The sequence below is a fragment of the Epinephelus lanceolatus genome, chromosome 1 (genome assembly GCF_041903045.1).
Source record: "Epinephelus lanceolatus isolate andai-2023 chromosome 1, ASM4190304v1, whole genome shotgun sequence".
NCBI lineage: Eukaryota > Metazoa > Chordata > Actinopteri > Perciformes > Serranidae > Epinephelus > Epinephelus lanceolatus.
The window spans coordinates 44,760,669-44,780,921 of NC_135734.1; the positions used below are offsets into that span (position 1 = coordinate 44,760,669).

The window sequence follows — 20,253 nt, forward strand, 5'->3', positions numbered from 1 at the left end:
CGAGACTCCCACTGACAGAAACACACGTCGCCAGGTATGAACACTCAAAAGATTACGATAGTCCCTGCAACGCAAAATCAGGGTGAAAATAGCGTAATGTGAACTAGGCTTTAGCTTCCTTGTCAACACTCCTGCCACTTCTCCAAACTGGGGGCGAGTCGACAAACATCCACTATGTGTAATACCCTTACGATGGATAAGTATCACATACAACCCCACTTCGAAAAATCTGAATTGTTCCATTTAAAAATGTGATTGTGTAAGGTACATTTTATACAAAGACATTTTTTTTAATCTGTGTGTGCAAATCAGTGATTAAAGGTGGTGTAACACATGAAAACTGAAGCTCTAAAAACTGTCCCTTGGTCATTGTGAAGTGATCAATCAGACATTCATCAGACAGCGCTTCTAAGAGACAGCGTCTGCACAGAGCTGGGCACGATCAATACACTCAGTTCACTTACACATCACGTCTGAAGGTAATAATGGCGACAGGCAGAATTAGTATCCGTCTGCTCTCGGTTGAAACTGATTTAAAATGAGAACTGCCAAATGCAACAATCAAATATTAATCCAGCAGGAATCATATTTGTGATATTTTGTCTGATTTTATTTTGCTTTTATGTTCATTTGCCTGTGTCTGTTGTGCTCAAAATCTTTTCTCTCACATTTGGTGCTGCACCTTCAGAAAGTTCACTTTTCAAGACAGCCTGTTTAGAAAAAACATCATTAGTGAGACTTAGTACATTAAGCTCCTTGTCTATAGTTTGAGTGTGAAGCTTTTATACCTCAGAACAGACTGGCAGCAAATTACATACATTTTCTCTACGTGAAACTAGATAAACGAGAGCGACTGCACACAGAGAGACAAAGACAAACACACACACACACGAACAAGCACCCATTTACACTTTCTTGGCATCGCCGCAGGCTGCGCACACACAGTGCCAGCCAGCCAGCCCGGCTCTGGATCTCGTGCTTGTGACAGAGCTCTGATATAATAGCCTTATTATTTTAACATGACGCTCATAGCCAGTGACGTGCGAACAGGAAATGCATCGTCAGAGCCGGCTGGCAACCCTTGAGGGAGCTCCTGGCCAGGCACTAGAGCAAAGGGTTCTGGGTAATGGGTTACAGATGAGGGGAATGTAGGGCAGCTGCGTCAGCTTTGGAACAAGCGAGAAGGACAGTAGACTTACCGGCTGTTGAGTCACATCCAGGCTAAATGCAGATTTAATATCTCAGCGTGAACACATGATGATGAAGATGATGACTGAGAACAGCTGCCTCTCACTGACTGTTTGAATAATAAAGTGGAGAGATTTTATCACACATGAAATTTTCATACATTAACAATATTGTTCAGAAACAACTCAGAGGAAAAGTTGAACCCTCAGAAAAAGCTTTTTTTTTCTCCCCAGAGTATCCATTATCTCACTCTTCATTGAGAGGAAATCAATATTTTACATAACAGTGACTCTCATTTATCATTTTAGCCTGAAGGTCAGCAGGAAAACTCAGAAGCTTGACAACAAAGTTAAAGGTTTGTGTGAGTGGTTTGAACTTTGAAGAGCAGTGAGGCTGTTTAGACACCCAGGAGGTGACAGGAAATTTTGGGGTTGTCAATGAGTCACATGTTACAAATTCGTCACCAAATGTCACTGTTGGTAACTTTTAGAAAAAAGAATTTACATATTTGCTAAAGCCATCATTATATCCAGACAGTAGTATACATGACACAGATAATCCTGTTACTCTGCTGTCAAACATTGCGGTCAGAATGCCAAAGTGGGCAGCACTGATTAAATATGAATCTGGAGTCTGTTACTGCATTGCCTATTTCTCACCTCAAATGCTTTCAGAAACATTGTAGTGTACTGTTTAGCTGTGAAATGAGAACGTTTGCTCTCTCATTTTACAGCTTGACATTACTCTATAGCCCCTTTTACACTGCCAGATTTTCCACGAATGTTGGGCCATTTTGCCGGCAAGCTGCGAGCGTTTAGACACACAGAGCCGGATTGGCGAGTTGATCCGATGTGCCCAATTTTCCGCCTCGTAGGGTAGACATATTGGCAGAACCTATTTGATTTAAAAAGAACAAGGCGGCCCTCCGCCATGGGAGGAGCTGTTGATGACTTGTGGGAGGAGCTGTTGATGACACAGCACGTGCGACCCACTGGTGGTGGATAAACAGGAAACAGCTGATAGCAGGAATGAGCAGCTAGTAGCAAGAGGGAAACACAAACTTGAAAGACACCATAAAGATGAGCAACTGGGGAGACAAGGAATTGCGCGCCCTCCTTGTCCTCGCAAATGAAGAGGCCATTAACCGTCAAATGAAGGGAACGGTGAAGGTGCCGACTTATGAGAGAATGACCGAAGGACTGACCAGCTGCGGCTTCCCTCCTACGTCACTGTTTACGTCACACGCTGAGCTACACGTTTTGTTACTTGCTCACGCCCCCCATTGCCCCAAAAAAGGCACATTCTGTATAAACAAAAGTAGGTAGGCAGCATTTTGCTGCACTCTCCGATTTTGTTTTTATACTGCCAATGCTGAAAAAAGACTGATTTGGCTTTCCTGCAAATTTGCACAATTCCTGTTTTAAAAGGGCTTAAGATATACATATTAAATGGTGTAATTATTATAAAAGTAATATATTATATATTACTTGTTACTTTTAAAAAGAGTAATGTCTTATTTTACTGAATTACTCCCTGGAGAAAGTCATTTCTGGGCTAGCCGTAGCAAAGTCCAGAGGGACTGGGGTTGAGAAACGAAGGGTTATTAGCTCAAGTCCTTATCCAGACCAAATATGCATTGTGGACAAGTAGCTGGAGAGGTGCCAGTTTGCCTCCTGGGCACTGCCGAAGTGCCCTCAAACATAACACCGAACTCCGAAACCCCGTGCTGCTGGAGGCGTCTGTCCAAGGCAGCCCCCTCACTCTCACATTTGATTCTCTGCTTGCATCACTCTGCAACATAATCTGAGATGCTCTGTCACGTAATTGCAAGTTAACAATACTATAATGTTAAACCTTACATAAGCCCACGTATCAGCTCTAAACAAGGATCAGGAGACTCAAGATGAAACTGCAACAGGCTACAACTGCCTCAAAATAAAAAAAAGGATCAGTGTCATATGAACTGCATTTAATGTGCCAAACACACTCAAACAAACTCACTCAAATCACTGGCTCATGAAACCACAGCTTCATAGTAGACCAGTCCAGCTTATTTGAGATGTTTATCCCTGAAGCAGTGGTTTTACCTCATGAGGAATGAGCACAAGACTGCCCAGACAAAGAGCCTCTCCGCGGGTGCACTCCATGGCGTCACTATTGTCAGCACGTGATTTTTTTTTTTTCAAACTTTTGTAAGTAAGTAACAACAAAATTGTTTGATTTTTAACTGTGCTGTGATTACTGAAAATTGGAACATTGAGTATATTCAGACCCAATTTTTACTGTTTGGGACATTGTGGGCATAACAAAATCTTGCACCTGATAGGGTTGCCAGATCACCAATTTTACTGTTTTATGTTGTATCTTTTAGATATGACTCACATCAGAAAAATGGCATTTACAAGACAAAGATGTTTCCAATGCCAGCGCAACAGTTCAATAAGTTTGCTGCTTCAAATGTCGCAAATATTTTGTACAGTGTAAACATTTCTCAAGGTGTGAGCATGGTTAGCTGTTTAGATATTTGGCATGTTCTACCTGCATTTGTTTAGCTATGCAGGGTTATTGCAGAGATGGCTAATTATGAGCAGCTAAATGGGCAAAATTACTCATGTCAGCCTCGAAGTTGCAATGTGGAGTCACAGATGCACATATATATATACATACTGCTACTATAACAGTATAAAAAAAGAGGTGGAAAAATGGCTGTAAATAGCAATGATATGGTCAATTCAGCTAATCAGGAGGGAGCTCTACACTGTTTGTATGTATAGTAATGTAGGCTATCTTCCATTTGTCAGGACTAGCAGTTGGGGAAATCAATTTGCTCCAAAACCAACACGTTTTTTTTTTTTTTTTTCTTTTTATTCTGCTGACATGGTGTGAACACACAAAAGTGTGTTTCGCCATATTGTGGATCATTTCTGTTAAACATCTGCATTTACGTAGCGACGTGAAGCTAAATGCCAACTGAGCTAGCAGCAATTTTATCCTATGTTTGTAGCCATATTTTGTCATATTGCGTCTGAAATTTGATGGTCTGGAACGTATTGAGCGTACTGGTGGTCCATGGAGATTTTAATTATGTCAGTGTACTGGTTTGAGTGGTTTATAGGGACATTTTGACAAATTTGGACACATTCATTTTTTGCCACAACTCACTGGAATCTAACGTAACTGCTGTAAACGCAGCTCACTACAGCTGCATTCCTGCAGGAACGCTTCAGAGCCATTTTTCCATTTATGACTCGTGTGTGTGTGTATGTGTGTGTGCGTGTTGTATTGTGGCTCAGTGTCTGTATTCATAATGTGGTTTGGACCGAGCTGTGTTATAACCGTCTCTCTGAGCTCTGTCATTATTTCCTGCACTGTAGGAAAAATAAAAAAGGGATGAACTTTAGCCTCATTGCTTTTTTTTTATCTCTCACTCTTCATTTTCTCTGCTCCTTACTTTTTTTCCCTCTCCGTCCTCTCCGTCTTTCCTCACCTCTGTCTCATTTGTTTCCTCTCTCTTGAATTCTTTTTCCATCTCTCCATTCTCTCTCTCTCCCTTTAAGTCGTGATGTGGCGGATCAGAATGAATGAGTCAGAATATTTGGGTCACTGAACCACATGAGAAGCAAACACAGTCAGCTACTGTACAACGCCCACACACACACACGCACTAATATACACACACTAGGCTTGGTCTGTTATAGTTTGACTAAAAAGTGACACTCCACCCAAAATCTAAAAACTAAATCAAATACTCTGCCCCGTGGCTTTGGAAAAGGTTTTTAGTTTCCTCTTTCATAGAAAGCAGCAGTCATGCTCAACTTATGTCACTTACAATAAGTTCCAATAAAGTTTTCACGGCAGAAAAAAGCATCAAGACGAAAAGAAAGTGAAGCCATTTATCGCTCTAGTCTATTGATTAGCCCACTGGTTATGACATATGTCTCAGTATTTCCTTAAAATAACTGTAGTTTCTCGCAAACAATGAACATATGGGGACTATTTTCAGTGGTGGATTGATCCACATTAGTTGCTGTAGGGAGTGTTTGTGGCAGCAGGATGGTGTGTGTGGTACTGAGTCAAAATAAACTACAGTGTGTGTGTTTATGGTGATGAAGGATCATGCAACCCAGTGCAACAGTGTGGCTGACTCATATGGGGGGGTAAATGGCAATGTTGGTCAGTCAGACATTTCTGACCTCTGACTAACATAAACTTGTATGACTCAGTTATACTAAGGCAGCATGGGAATAAGCAGTAAGATAAAAACCAATAGCCTGTAAATAAGAAATGTAAACACAGATGAACCAGCCCGTTCTCGTTCCCAGGTTGTCAAATAAAAATGCTTTGTCACGGCCCTTGATGTGCGATACCGATGCTAAAGGCACCCTTCAGTGTGTTCATGAGATGCATCAGTCTTTCAACTCCAAAGTAAAACCATCCTCTGCAATACTTGACGCTGAGAGCAACTGATGTGGTGCAAAGAGCAAGAAAGTTCACATAAAGCGGGAGAAGGGTAGGTGGATGGGTCAAACAAAACAGGACTTTCATCCAGGAGACCACAGTTCCTGTCCTGTTTGAAACCAAAAGTCAATGTTGTTTTGACGCAACGTTACGTAATTTTAAATTATAACCGATAAATAGAGCCCATTATATGAAGCAGAACGGTGCTGCAGTGGTTAGTATTGTAGCCTAACAACAAGAGGGTTCGAACCCTGGGATGGGGGAGCCCTTCTGTGCAGAGTTTGCATGTTCTCCCTGTGTCAGCGTGGGTTTCCTCCAGGTGCTCCGGCTTCCTCCCACAGTCCAAAGACATGCAGGTTAATTGGTGACTCTAAATTGTCCGTAGGTGCGAATGTGTGTGAATGGTTGTCTGTCTCTATGTGTCAGCCCTGTGATAGTCTGGCGACCTGTCCAGGGTGTACCCTGCCTCTCGCCCAGTGTCAGCTGGGATAGGCTCCAGCCCCTGCGTCCCCTAACAGGACAAGTGGTTACAGAAAATGAATGAATGAATGAATGAATGAATGAATACAAAGCCAAGTTGCTCTCACTGACTGACAAGGGCAGCATCTACATACACACCTTGACACAGTACATGGCGCTACCGTTTGGAGTTGGTTTGCAAGCTGCCAGATAACACGGAGAGCGTGGCAAACTTACTAGAGAGCAAAACATGTCGCCGTCTGTGTGAACGTCTTTAACAGTTTCAGAGGACGACAACACGATTGCACCGAGTGTCTGATCCCGACAGCCTGACTCCCCACTAGTTTAGCAAGGAACGTCTTCGGGGCTGCTTTCCTATTGGCAAATGATCAGTGTCTGCCCGGTTAGCATAAGCTAACACAGCAGCATCGGCTCAGCAGTAGTCTCCTAGTGTCTTGGCGGGGAAGCAGAGGAACTTTACTTTGTGTTATGAATATTTGTGTATAACATGTTGACGTGCCTTCTTAGGCAAAGTGCTCTGTAAAAAACAAAATATGTTTATAAAGTTTTTTGATAACTGAAAACAAAATGTGATGATGTCAGAGCTACGGAATATTAAATCATCCACCTTTGCTCACTACATCTTAGCCTTTCTTACCCTCAAGCATGCACAAACTACAGGTTATTAACTTCTTTTTAAATACCAAAATGTGAAATTATCGGTTATCGTATAGGTATCGGCTGATAAAATCCATGTCTGACAAAGTGTCAGTATTTGACCACCTGGAAATGAAAACATGTTGGATGAACGCCTGCCACTGATGCCAGGTTTTATCAGAGCTCCACCTCTTCACCTCCTTCCAACAACTACATGTTTTTAACAGTGTGTGTAGGAAAACACACACTGAGATAATGTGTGTATGTTTGTGTATTTAGCACATGTACTATCAGGCCTCTCCCTGCACTCTTTCATAAAACAACAAACCTAATCTGTCACTCACTGATGAAAAGGCTTTTATGGCATCTGACCCGATCTGTTAGCTGCTATCTGACGCACCTGACAGTCACATCTTTCTTGCCTTGACCTACATAGCTCTACACACACACACACACACACACACTTCACAGTTATCGTTATATTACTGTGTAACGCTTTGCTGATTGACATTCTTTCTCAGACCCTAAAACAAACTCATCCTAACCTCCATCCACACAAACAACTGTCCTTTTCTACTTCTCTTTTCATTTGTGAACATTTAAAACGTTTAATTCCAAAATACAGCACTTGTCAACCTGTCAAGTCTCCATTTAAAGGACAATTCCAACATGTTTTTTATTCATCATTTTCCCTGTTTAAGCCTTTAACATTAATTCTGACTGCTTTTATATGAATGAAAGATGATTACAACCTCAGTAATCTTGCTCATGTGTCTTGGAATTAAAGTGAAAAGGAGTGAATGAGTTGGTAAAAGTGGTCTGACACTAAGACTATATTCACATTAGTATGGTTTAATTTTAAAACAGCATTTTAAAACAAAAACAATTGATGTACACTGGGCATGTGCATGCCGATGTACACAGGAAGCAGATTGTCTGCTCTGCGGTTGTTTGATTGTTTGGTAAAAAGTAAGACCAGAGTTTTCTTTAGCCCCTTTTACACTGCCAGATTTTCCGCGAATGTTGGGCCGTTTTGGCGGCAAGCTGTGAGCGTTTATACACACAGAGCCGGATTGGCGAGTTGATCCAAGGTGCCCAATTTTCCACCTCGTAGGGTAGACATATTGGCAGAACCCTTTTAGTTTAAAAAGACCGACGCGGCCTTCCGCCACGGGAGGGGCTGTTGATGACTTGTGGGAGGAGCTGTTGATGACGCCGCACATGCGACCCACTGGCGGTGGACTAACAGGAAACAGCTGATAGCAGGAATGAGCAGCTAGTAGCAAGAGGGAAACACAAACCTGACAGACACTGTAAAGATGAGCAACTGGGGAGACAAGGAATTGTGCACCCTCCTTGCCCTCGCAAATGAAGAGGCCATTAACCGTCAAATGACGGGCTAACTTACGAGAGAATGACCGAAGGACTGACCAGCCGTGGCTTCCCCTCCCACGTCACTGTTTACGTCACACGCTGAACAACACGTTTTATTACTTGCTCACGCCCCCCATTGCCCCGAAAAAGGCGCATTCTGTATAAACAAAAGTAGGCAGGCGGCATTTTGCTGCACTCCCCGATTTTGTTTTTATACTGCCAATGCTGAAAAAAGACTGATTGGGCTTTCCTGCAAATTTACACAATTCCTGTTTAAAAATGGCTTTTGATTGGATCGACAAAGAGGTGGAACTGTTACTGAAAGTAACACGAGTATACATAGATGGTAAATAGCCTGCACTTGTATAGCGCTTTTCTAGTCTTCTGACTACTCAAAGCTCAAAGCAAACTACATGTCACATTCGCCCATTCACACAAGGTGCCACCTGCTACTCAGTAACCATTCACTCACACAAGTTGTACCCCGCAATTTGGGGTTCAGTATCTTGCTCAAAGATACTTCAACGAGCTGGAGGAGCAGGGGATCAAACCGCCAACCGACGACGAACACTACCTTTGAGCCACAGCTGCCCCAATAAGGTTTAAAGTATATAGGGTGGCAGAAAGCAGAGTGGGAGTTCATGAATCCGGACCCAACGTGTTTTGGAACCTATTTCTGCTTTTTTAAAATCTCCAGTATATGAATAGTAATCATCATCAGATGTGACTCCTCTGACCCAAAACTCAGCCAACAAATCAATATTTCCTTTTCAGTTTACCTTGTAAATGCAAAGAACTTTAAACCCATGTTTTAATAAATGCCACTCTACACAAATGTATCATCACAATTGTAAGTTATTGCTGAAGTTATGACTCCCCTTTAGAACTCTGAGGTCTGAACAGTTCAGCTTTTTTAAGGTTAAAATCAGCAGGGAATGAAGAAAATATTTGAACATTCAGGCTGTTGAACCTGTGCTGTTGAACGTTTTCCAGAAGTGAATTTAAAAGAAACACCCACGCTGCACAGGAACAAGATAACATAGAAACTCTGGAGAGTAAAACACACACACACACACACACATACACACCTGACTGGCACATGTCCACCTGCACCACATGCACATTGCGACACATGGACTGAGCTCAGGTTGCACAACTTCTACCTGCTACCTCACACTTTGCCCTGAGAAAACATTCCCATATCTCTACACCTGGGAGGGGCTGCTGACGGTGACAGGTGTGTGATGGTGAGCATTTTTGCGCACAACAGGCATAGTGTAACTCTCATGGTATAGCGACTAAATTTTGAAATTTTGGTTCTCCAGTGTCCTGCCAGCTGGGGGCATGGGATTGACCTCTCTGTCAGAATATCAGGATATACTGATTTTTCTTATCCGTGCTTATATAACCGCACAGCAAAACATTACAAGCAGCAGAGAAAGAGGAATGCTGCTTGGCTGCAGTGAGCAAGGGCAGTGACAGGTTAATGACAGTAAAGTATAAAGACGCTGGATAATTTACAAAGCCTCGCTACCTCCCACAGTTTGTGCTTATAGTTCTATCCATTCAATTTCCTGTCCCGGCTGCTTCTCAGCACAGTGCCAAAGTTCGTTTTGCTTTCCAAAATTGTATCATTGACCTGTACCATTACAGCTGAGTTGCAGAGGGAAGAAAAACCTTCACAGCCAGTACAGACAGGAGAAAATATCACTTTAAAGGCCCTGTCCACACAAATGTTTTCATTTGATCTGCTGATTAGCCCTCAGACTGGAGGTGGGAGGAGCTATGCTAGGAATGATCTGGTCACCACGAATTTGTTCCACCAAAATAAGTGTAAGAGGAGAATGCAGCAGACACCAAATAGTAGCCCTTTTTACTGTAAATAGGAATTGTGCAAATTTGCAGGAAAGCCCAATCAGTCTTCTTTCAGCATTGGCACTATAAAAACAAAATCGGAGAGTGCAGCAAAATGCCGCCTACCTACTTTTGTTCATACAGAATGTGCCTTTTTCGGGGCAATGGGGGGCGTGAGCAAGTAACAAAATGTGTAGCTCAGCATGTGATGTAAACGGTGACGTAGGAGGGAAGCCGTGGCTGGTCAGTCCTTCGGCAATTCTCTCATAAGTTGGCCCGTTCTTCACCGTCCCTGTCATCTGACAGTTAATGGCCTCTTCATTTGCGAGGACAAGGAGGCTGCTTCCTTGTCTCCCCAGTTGCTCATCTTTACAGTGTCTGTCAGGGTTGTGTTTCCCTCTTGCTACTAGCTGCTTGCTAATTCCTGCTATCAGCTGTTTCCTGTTTATCCACCGCCAGTGGGTCGCACGTGTGGCGTCATCAACAGCTCCTCCCATTGCGGAAGGCCGCCTCGTTCTGTTTAAACCAAAAAGGTTCCGCCAATATGTCTACCCTACGAGGTGGAAAATTGGGCGCCTCGGATCAACTCTCCGGCTCTGTGTCTAAACGCTCACAGCTTGCCTGCAAAACGGCCCAACATTCGCCAAAAATCTGGCAGTGTAAAAGGGACTAGAGACAGACAGCCATTCACGCTCACATTCACACTTATGGACAATTTAGAGTCACCAGTTAACCTGATTGCAGAAGGAAGCCGGAGAACCCGCAGAAACCCCCACCTGGAGGTTCTCAATTGAAGAAGGGCGAGAGAGCTGCATGTGGCTCCAGAGCAACAGGTTGCCTACCCCTGCATTAAGACAAAATATTAATTTTATTGCATTGATTCAGCATCCTGCTTATATGTAGGTGGGCTATGTAAGCTCAATATGATGTTACAGAAACGTCACTGACCAACGATTCATCATTCTTTAGTGTGAATGACAAGACTGATTGCATTGCAGAGATGCAGGAGCTCCTCTGAGTTTGTGCAGTGTCATCAACAATCAACAGGGTCTGAAGTTGATTAACCTTCGTCAATAAGAACGGTGACAGTTTAGGTTTGTTTTCTCAGTTGATCCTTTTGAATATTTACTGCTCACATATTAAGACAAGTATAACTGTGGGACTGACGTGAAATGAGACTTCATATTTATTGTTCCCTTTTCATTTTAAGAAAATTGTAACTCAGCTGTAGTCAGAGCTGCATGGATATGCTTCAGTGTGTTATTCAATATTCTTAAGTTATATCCTTCCTGTTGCTGTCAGACTTTACATCCAACACTGCTCTGAGTAGACCTCACACACATACTAAAACTGTGGACAATCATCACTCGTGTGCAGTATCTGTATCTGTATATATTAACTGAAATATCTACATTTGATACGTGCAATAATATAAATTCCGATTGTTGTAATGTTGCAAATTTCCCTGCTGTGGGACGAATACAGGATTCACATCTTAACAATTAAAATATATGGAAACATGCAAAATGTCCCTGCCTTCCCTTGTGTATCTCTTTTACTCTACAGCTCTGTGTGTGTGTGTTTGTTTGTTTGTGTGTTTGTTTGTTTGTTTGTTTGTGTGTGCAATAAAACCACACAGACTTTCCAACTCTCATTCATTATTTAATTACATCAATATTAAAAAAAAGTGCTGCTTGGTAAAGAATAACATTTCTTTTAAATTCAAATTCAAAATGAACAAAGGAGGAAAAAAAGACTAAAATAATTTATGATACAATAACAAAAATATTGACATTTAAAAAAATCTGTACAATATTTTAACCAGAAAGAAAAAAACTCAAAACATTACAGGCCAGACTGCAGTCAGGTGGAGGTAGGTTTTATCATGCTAAGAACAAAAATCATCCCTGCTGTCTGGTTAAAACCTCTTGACTTCAGAAGGTGGTTCATCATGGCTGGGAGGCTTCACACAAGGAGAAAAAAATAAAAAAAATCAACTGGGAGACGTTTGGAAGAAAAATCAGGAAGCCTCCGCTCGTGTTTGAAGGAGATGAGGTTTTAACCAGACAGCCACATAATCAAACAGGAAACAAGAAGACCTGAACAGAATTCATTTCAAGGCAGAACAGGTTTAAAAACACCAAAAAACCTCAAATCTCATTATTCCTACCAACCAAGGGTCTGTTCAAGTACACTCAGTCTGAAGGAGGAAGAACTCGTAATACGAAACAGGATGCACTTAAGACATTTGTAATGAAATGTGCAAATGGAGAACATTTGCTTATCCGTGTCAAATAGCACATGAATGGATAACATTTACAATAATTGATATTTAGAGTAAAATAGCATTCAATTAAACATGTATCCCCATTATTGATATCTCAAACTTCAGATACAGCCCAAAGTACAAGTTCAACAAAACACCCTGTAGTAAATGGATATAACAGGATCCTGGTGAACATGTACAGTATTCTTTTACTTTCTTAAAATATTACTTGGCGTCACGGCTCTCTCCAGCTGCCATTTTGTGTCCATGTAATAAAATATATCTTTTATTGGGCACAAAATGGCTCCAGCGAGGCCGTCCATCTTTGAAAAATGGGAATGTTGGTCAGTGGCCCTCATTCATGTAACATGTACATGGCTCAAATCTTATGTTAAAACTGACAACACATTTAGTTATCACAGGCTTAAGGTCGTGATCAATCGGTCACTTAATTACAGCATCTTCAGGGTCATCCTCATAATGTGATGAAGAACGTTTGACCAAAGAGGGCCACTGACAAATAAATCACTGACATTTAAACAATTTCCATGAGATTAATGGTCGTCCAATAATAAATATGTGGACCATTTTCCTTAATTTACACTTAGCAAACGGCTGCTCTCCGAGCTATGGAACTAAAGATCACAGTATTACTGCGGTTGCAGCTTCCTCCAACTAGAACCTTTAAATAACGTCAGGACACCATCGGTTTGTCGCTCCATTTCCGACATGCAAATATCAAATGTTATGCATTGGTTTTCCTTCCCGACTTTGGCTGATTTGCTACGACAGCACGGCCCATGGTTCAGTTCACTTTGCAGCTCAGTCTCCTCACAACCTGAATGCTTTAATATGGCTACCTTTGAGTTAGTTAATGACAAATACTTAAATACACAAAGTAATTTCCAATTTCACAACTCCAGAAAACACACACACACACACACTCTGAAGTGACTGAGGTGGTGGTGAACTGAACCGAGGCCGAGCATTGTTATGTGTACAGTATCAAACCTGGTCTATACAGTACTGTCATTGACACACATTAACCTGATTAACAGAGTGGTGTTGGGCCCAAGGGTCCGCCTGAGGCCAAACAGGACTGAAAGCACACTGAAAAACCTTTTTCCTAACCAAGACAAATTTCATAATATCAGATTTGGAATTTAACTGGAATTGACAGAAGTGCAGCTGCCCAAATAACTTCGAAGCCACCATCAACCACCTGTCAGAGTGGAGGGATCACTGGTTAGTATGGCTATAGGACATCCTGAAAACAATATTCAAGTTTCATTCAACTACTGAGCTGATGGGGCTCCAAGTTATTTGACTCAACAGGCACTTCTGCCTCGCATCAATTTCACATGTGCCATTTGGCATCCCCAAGACTTAAGATTCCCAAATGGAATGAAATTAAAAAAACAAACGATAACAAAAATATACTGTCCTTGTCTTTCAATGTGCATTCAGCCAAGCTAAAAAATAAAAAAATCTGCTCGCTCCATCCTCGTTTTAAAAAACATCCTACTCTCTACAACAGTCAGCAGTCAAGGCATGAGAATGATCAGTTCTGAGGCAATGAGTGTGTCGTGTTTGTCCATGGCAACAGTTGCATGTGTGACTCTTTACAGTTCAGAGCTACTGTTACCATCAAGTCCTTGAAATGTCAATCTTTGTGCACTCTTTTCAGCATGACACGCCATCCTTTCTCCCCACCTAACCCTCTGTCTTTGTACAAAGTCTCTTCCCTTATCCACCCTCACCCCCCACCCGCATTGTCTCTACACAGCTAAAAATGCAGCCCATGGTTCGGTCTTGGACCATTAGCTGCGAAGCTGCTCCAGCCTCGCTTTCAGCTCTTCCTGTTTTGCTCTTAGTTTGTCCCTCTTGGATTGCAGTCTATGGCCTTCGTCCTCCAGGCCGTAGATGCAGTCTCTGGCCTTCTTCAGGATCACCACCTTGGATGCCTTGTCATTGTGCGACAGCTCAGGCACGTTGTCGCGGAGGCGCACGAAGCAATTCTTCAACTCGTTACGCCGCTGCCGCTCCATCACGTTGTGTGTCCGCCGCCTCTCCTCCTCATCTTCGGTCTCTGTAGAATTCCGCGACGAATGGTGGTGGTGGTGGTACCGCGATGAGGATGATGATGATGACGATGATGAAGAGCTGCGAGAGGAGTGATGGTACCGCGATGAGCCATCGCTCCCTCGTGATCGCTTGTTGGATGAGGAGGATGATGAAACTGGCGGTGAGGCGGGACACGGTGCAGCGTAGTTGTGTTGCAGCTGGATCTCAAAGTGGTGACGTTGGAGAGCTCGCTGCTCCTCTTCCTGCTTCTGCTGACGGACAGACAGGTCAGCCAAAGAGGGCCGAGGGGAGGGGCTGGAGGGACAGCGCACCACAGTCACCACGTCAATCTCCTCCTCTGTCAGAGAAAAAAGAAAGTGGAGAAGGGTTAGATGGACTCTCTGGCACAACCTCATCTTCTGACCCTTGTGGTAAGTTCATCTACCCTGTGACGGCGTGACGACATTTCAGAGTAACGCTGACACCAACAACAAGAGTGTAGATAGTGTACACAGCACACCAACGTGAGCTTGGCGCGCACACACGCCAGTCAGTAGTGAAAATCTGTCCCACTGTAAACAGCCATAAACGTACAGAAGCTTACAACTGTTTGCAAACCATAACTCTGTCACTGAGTAAAGGCCGCTCAAGATTACAGCAACAGTTGAACGTATAAACAGTTGTTAAACTTTGATGCTCTGAAATGTACAATTAAGTATTTCACATGGAACTTGAGCATGAAAGCTATTCACAGTTAAAATGAATAGATAGCTATGCTGTGTCAAATACTTAAAAAAAGTCACTTTTTACTAAAAACATATTTTTCACAATGAGTTTTCCTTGAAAGTAAATTCAATAAATGCCAATCTGCCGCTTCCTCTCAGGTTCATAGCCAAGGATGCCGGAGGGCTCGAGTCAGTGAAATGACTCATTAAGAGTTAATGGATGGAGCCGCAACTGTGCTTGCTGAGCATGAGTCACTCACACACATACACACACCCTCCCAGTCAATTATCTCTCCTAAAACCTCTCATCTACTCATGTCAGTCAACGGCTAAAACCCCGCCCACACTGAAACAACATCCTCGAGTCATAAAGGCTCCTGCGGATTTCAGGTGGGCGGCTGGCATCCAGATAAGCCGAGTGCAAAGAACAATTTTGGGCTCAGTGCCACTAAACATTAACTGTGAATTATCAATGAAATGTCAGCGAGGCTGTTTGGGGCGAGAAGTGTTTATACTGATAAGCTGCACAATGACAAGGCAGGAATGAGATTAAAGTATCAGAATGGAAACACTGACAATAATCCAACAAGGCAGCATTTCATTAAAAACAAGATTCTAAAAGGAATCGCTGATTGAACGCTCACGACAAGTGCAAATATTACGGCTTAGCTTTCATATGAAATAAAATCATGAATGTAAGAGGAGGTCTGAACTCACCAGAGTCACTAGATGAATATGTAGACAGCTCGCCACCTGTTGAGCCATAGTCTGATGTGGCCTCGCTGGGCTCCTGAGTGTCCATCAGATTCTGGCAGTCCAGTGTGGAGCCGGCGATCTCTTCAAAGATGCTGGTGTTGATGTCGGACAGCAGCGGGCTGGAGCCGAGCATCGAGGAAACCAGCTTCTCCTCCAGGCTCTTGTCCCCTGCCAGGCACTGCCACAGGCAGTCCTCGCCGCCCTCCTCCAGAGGGGAGCAGGGCTGGCTGGGCTCGCCTTCCTTCTCAGCAGCATCGGAGTGGAAGAAATCGTAGTTCCAGTTGAGCTGCATGTCATGGTCCTCCAGCAGGATGTCTGATACATAACTCAGCTGGTCCTCCTTGGACAGGGGCTTAGTGCCACCCAGCCCGCTCTTCATCGGTGGGGACTGAGGGGGTGTCGGCAGCGACTGGAGGTCCTTCATCAAACTTTGGCAGAACTCATCGTCAAACAGCAGCGGCTCCGAGTAAAGCCAGTCCTGCGACTGAGAGAAGCTTTGCAACATGTTTGCTTGTAGAATCTGGAGAAAATAACAAAAACCAGGACAAAAGAATAAAAATCAGAGAGGTAGTGAAGTTTAAATCCAGAGAAGCTGAACCAGTAGTGTGTTTAAAGCAGCTCCGTGTCAGTACGCCGTAAATCCCAGCAGCACCAACACGTGTTGTAGTGAAAGTTTAGGCCAGTTTCTCCAAACTGAGACCCCAGCCGGTAGTGAGGCATCTTTTATCTGTGTTTACATCACTGTAGCCCCGCCCCACTGCTCCCCAGGGGAGGCCGTAAATCACCCCAAAAAACTCCCCCTCCGCATGACATCATAGGAACAGCTGGGAGATACAGGGGCAGAAACTTTACACCTCTTTCCACAATTCACGTTTTTCCTTCTCAGAAAGTTAATAAAAACTGGAGTAAGTGGAGCCTGGCTGACACGGAAAACAAAACCTTAAGAAATAAAAAGAGCCTGGGTGGCTTTTGTTAGTCCTTCTTTTTGTTACTCAACACTTAAAACCTCTGCTTCTGTTTCACATGCATGACCCACAGCCTCCCTGCAGAGAATCAAGACACTCTCACCTTCTTTTAAATACTACTTTACTCCACACAAAGCCTCGGTAATTATCTTTTAAAAAAGCCCCAAGAATCTTGTATGATAACACAACCCAGTCAGGACATGCTGGTTTTCTGCTGCCATTCATAAACCAACCATCATAATGAAGAAAAACTTCAAAATGCTGTTAAAAAAAAAACAAAGCAACCAATTCTCTGATTACACCTAACTGGAAGTGGAACTGAAATGGAAAATCCTGTGAGATTTCTATGGGGTCTCATGGTATGTGCATGTATAGCAGGCAGTGTTGGAGAACAAAGCAGCAGTGTGTGCGGTGCAGACACTCTGGCAGTTAAAGGCTGCCTTTCTTTACCATCACAGCCTGGGAAACCCGAGCTAACACTTCAACACAGACCAGTCTGCGCCGTGACAAGACAGTAGAAATGAGTCATTAATAGTGTTTTAAATGACATTTCCACATTTATCTTCACACTATATGACTGTTAACCGCAGACGAATGCATGCCATTATCTTGCACTAGCAGCGACTGAGCACAGACTGTGCATAGAGAGTACACAAAATGAAGCATGTAAAAAAAATGTGAAATTCCCAATGAGGATTTGAATGGAGATTCAGTGACGCTTTCCTGTTAGGTCGCGTGGACTGCACGCTCTTGCACCACACTGAGTTTATATTAAAACTGAACACCGTGTACACAAATATGAAATCACATTTCGAAATTTACACCAAGCATGCAACAAGCCGTGTGTCTGCGCAAATTCAGTGTTTCCGGGTGCAATAAGAGCACAAAGGAAGTCTGTTAAAAATCCAAAGGTTAACCCGATGCACGGGTCATTTAAACCCGGCATGGGTTGAGCAACACTGGGTCCCCACGTGAAACCGGTGTTCTTTATTCTTCAGTTTACCACTTTAAATCACACGAAATGCAAAATTACAACCAATACACGCACAAAAGCACAACTCAACACGCAACCATGACTTTGCTGACTTTAAACGCCCTGTGTCTGTGTGTGCAAGTTATCTTAACCTCAATTCACCGGCATGCAGCTGTCTTACCTTCAACTGTCCTCACGGGAAATTCAACACGAAGAAAACTGGATGAAATGTCCGAGTAAAGTCCACAGGGAGAGCAAGAACTTGAGTTATCAACTCGAGTGAGATTTTCTGCGTGTAAAATTAAAGTTACAACAGGGCAGCATTGTGTTTATCTCCTTGTCAGATTCCTCCTCCGCTACGGGCAGACAGAGTAGGTGTGGCCGTCGGGGTCGCTCGGTTTATATGTCCGCCACCCGCCGGTGTGCTTCCGCCTTAATCAAAATCGCGCCAAAACGTACAAACCGACGAAATGTCTTTAACGGCAAGCGAGCATATCGCCTATATATCCTCAGTCGGTCCCTGTTTTGAACGAGTCCAGGCGGAAACACCGAAAAATGCGGCGTTTCCGGTAATTTCGCACTGAAGTCTGGGTCTATGTTGCCTTCCCCGCGGAGTAATACCGCTCATGCTGGGATTCCAGGAAAATGGTGGCGGGTAAAAGTTAGGACAGAAACACACGTGGATTGTGAGGAGATGCCGGGTGTCTGCCTGCCTGTCTGCCTGCCTGTCTGTCTGTCCTGCCTCGGGGCGCCGCAAAACGGAGCGAAAGCAATTTAAAACTGTTTTAATCATCATTTTAAAACTACATTCAGAATAAACAACCAAATAAGCGATGCATTCAGGGGCTGCTCCGCCTATTTAGATGCATTAATGATTAGTCACACAAAAGATAAACTTTCACAGCCATGTGTGGGGGATGTGGTTCAGTAAGCCGGTGTGGTATTTTTATGGCATGTTAGGAACAGTGAGATCACAGTGTGTTTGACTCTCCCTGTCTGTAGTGTTGTGGCAGACAGACAGGCGGGCAGGTAGACAGGCTGAATGCTTTCAGAGCCACGTTGTCCTCCAATTCCAACTCTTGCAGGGGTGTTTCACCATCCATCCATCTGTCCCCAACTCCTCCTCCTCCTCCTCCTCCTCCACCTCTCACTACGAGCCTACTATTACTACTACAACCGCACAGACTATCTCAAACTGTCATCTACAGGCCTGGTGTTAAAGCAGAACAGTGGACATTACTGCACTTTAAGTTCAGTTTAATGCAAACTCACTCTTGTGTAGGCTACTGTATGCATATTCATATTTGTTGTGAAATTAGTTGCATGCCATAGACACATTTTAAGTGCTCATATTTTATTTTTGCACATTTATTTCTGTGCAAAAATAAAAACCTGAAATAAAACAAACAAACAAACAAAAAAAAAAACAGCAAAAACTTCCGTCAAAACAAAACTGATATCATGCATAAATAAATAAATAAATACATAGTAATTGGGTGAACTGGCTGTGCACTGGGATGAATGAACTCCAAGCTGCCCCACTCAGATACCGCAGCCCTCCCTCCTCATCCTCCGCCTCTTGTAGCTTTCCTCTCATGCACTGCACGTTACATAACGGACGGGGATTCGCCGGTACACGTGCGGGCGCGGCGGCCAATCAGAGCGCGAGTCAGCCCCGGTTCACGTGAGTTCTCGACAAGCTCCAAGGGATCTTGTAACAGGAGCTCGAAGTCTCCATACCGACCGTACACATGCATTTATATACAGCCCTTTAAATACACGCACACGCCCATATAATATGATATTTTCATTTGAGACGGTCCAGTTGGTGATCACATGGGATTTAACATATATTTTTTAAACAGCGCACTATACATTACAATGGCTCAGTTATTTCTATTATCTATCCTTGCAGTAATAATCACTGCTTATTTATGTTAAAATGGTAAAAATGTGCATGAAGTCTGGTCTACACCAAACACAAGTTGGTGAATTAAGCTGAATTACACCCTTGTGTGTAACCATACATGTAAATAAACATCTCCTGTATATTTATTGTTATTTATCCATGCCCTTACTGTATACATTCTGCACTTCTAGGGATATAATCACAGCCTTGTTGGGAGTCTGCCACATGGAAACTATTTCTGCTGAGTGTAAATGCCCTCCACTTCCCAGAGAAGGGGGACTGCAGCATAATCCTACAAAGAAATAAAAAAAACCTGCGCAGCATTTTTATGAAAAGTCTGCTGTGCTACATTGGCAGGATGGGGTTTCTGTCTGTAGCAGCTGATGTAGGGCGGATCACAGCAGCACAGCAGAAAAGAACATTTTGCACACAAAGCAGGAGGGATGTGGATGTGAAGAACTGGGTTAATGTGCCACCTACAGGCCAACTGGCAGACTGACTGACTGGCCTGGTTTCAGCTCTGGATACTAAACCTCTTGGCTGGCGGAGTGACTCACTGGTTTAGTTTCTGACTAACTGGTCAATTCTGGGATTTCCAAATTGTT

The 20,253-nt window shown here is 43.3% G+C and overlaps 1 protein-coding gene across 1 annotated transcript; it reads right to left on the minus strand.

Annotated features, from left to right (window-relative positions):
• Positions 1-11,639: 11,639 nt before the first annotated feature.
• Positions 11,640-18,129, minus strand: mych (myelocytomatosis oncogene homolog). Its single transcript, XM_033627360.2, has 3 exons — positions 17,921-18,129; positions 15,763-16,321; positions 11,640-14,678 (listed from the first exon to the last, which is right to left on the minus strand). The coding sequence occupies exons 2-3, from the start codon at positions 16,304-16,306 to the stop codon at positions 14,077-14,079; spliced, it is 1,146 nt and encodes a 381-aa protein (XP_033483251.1). The 5' UTR covers positions 16,307-16,321; positions 17,921-18,129; the 3' UTR covers positions 11,640-14,076.
• Between the last annotated feature and the right edge of the window lie 2,124 nt (positions 18,130-20,253).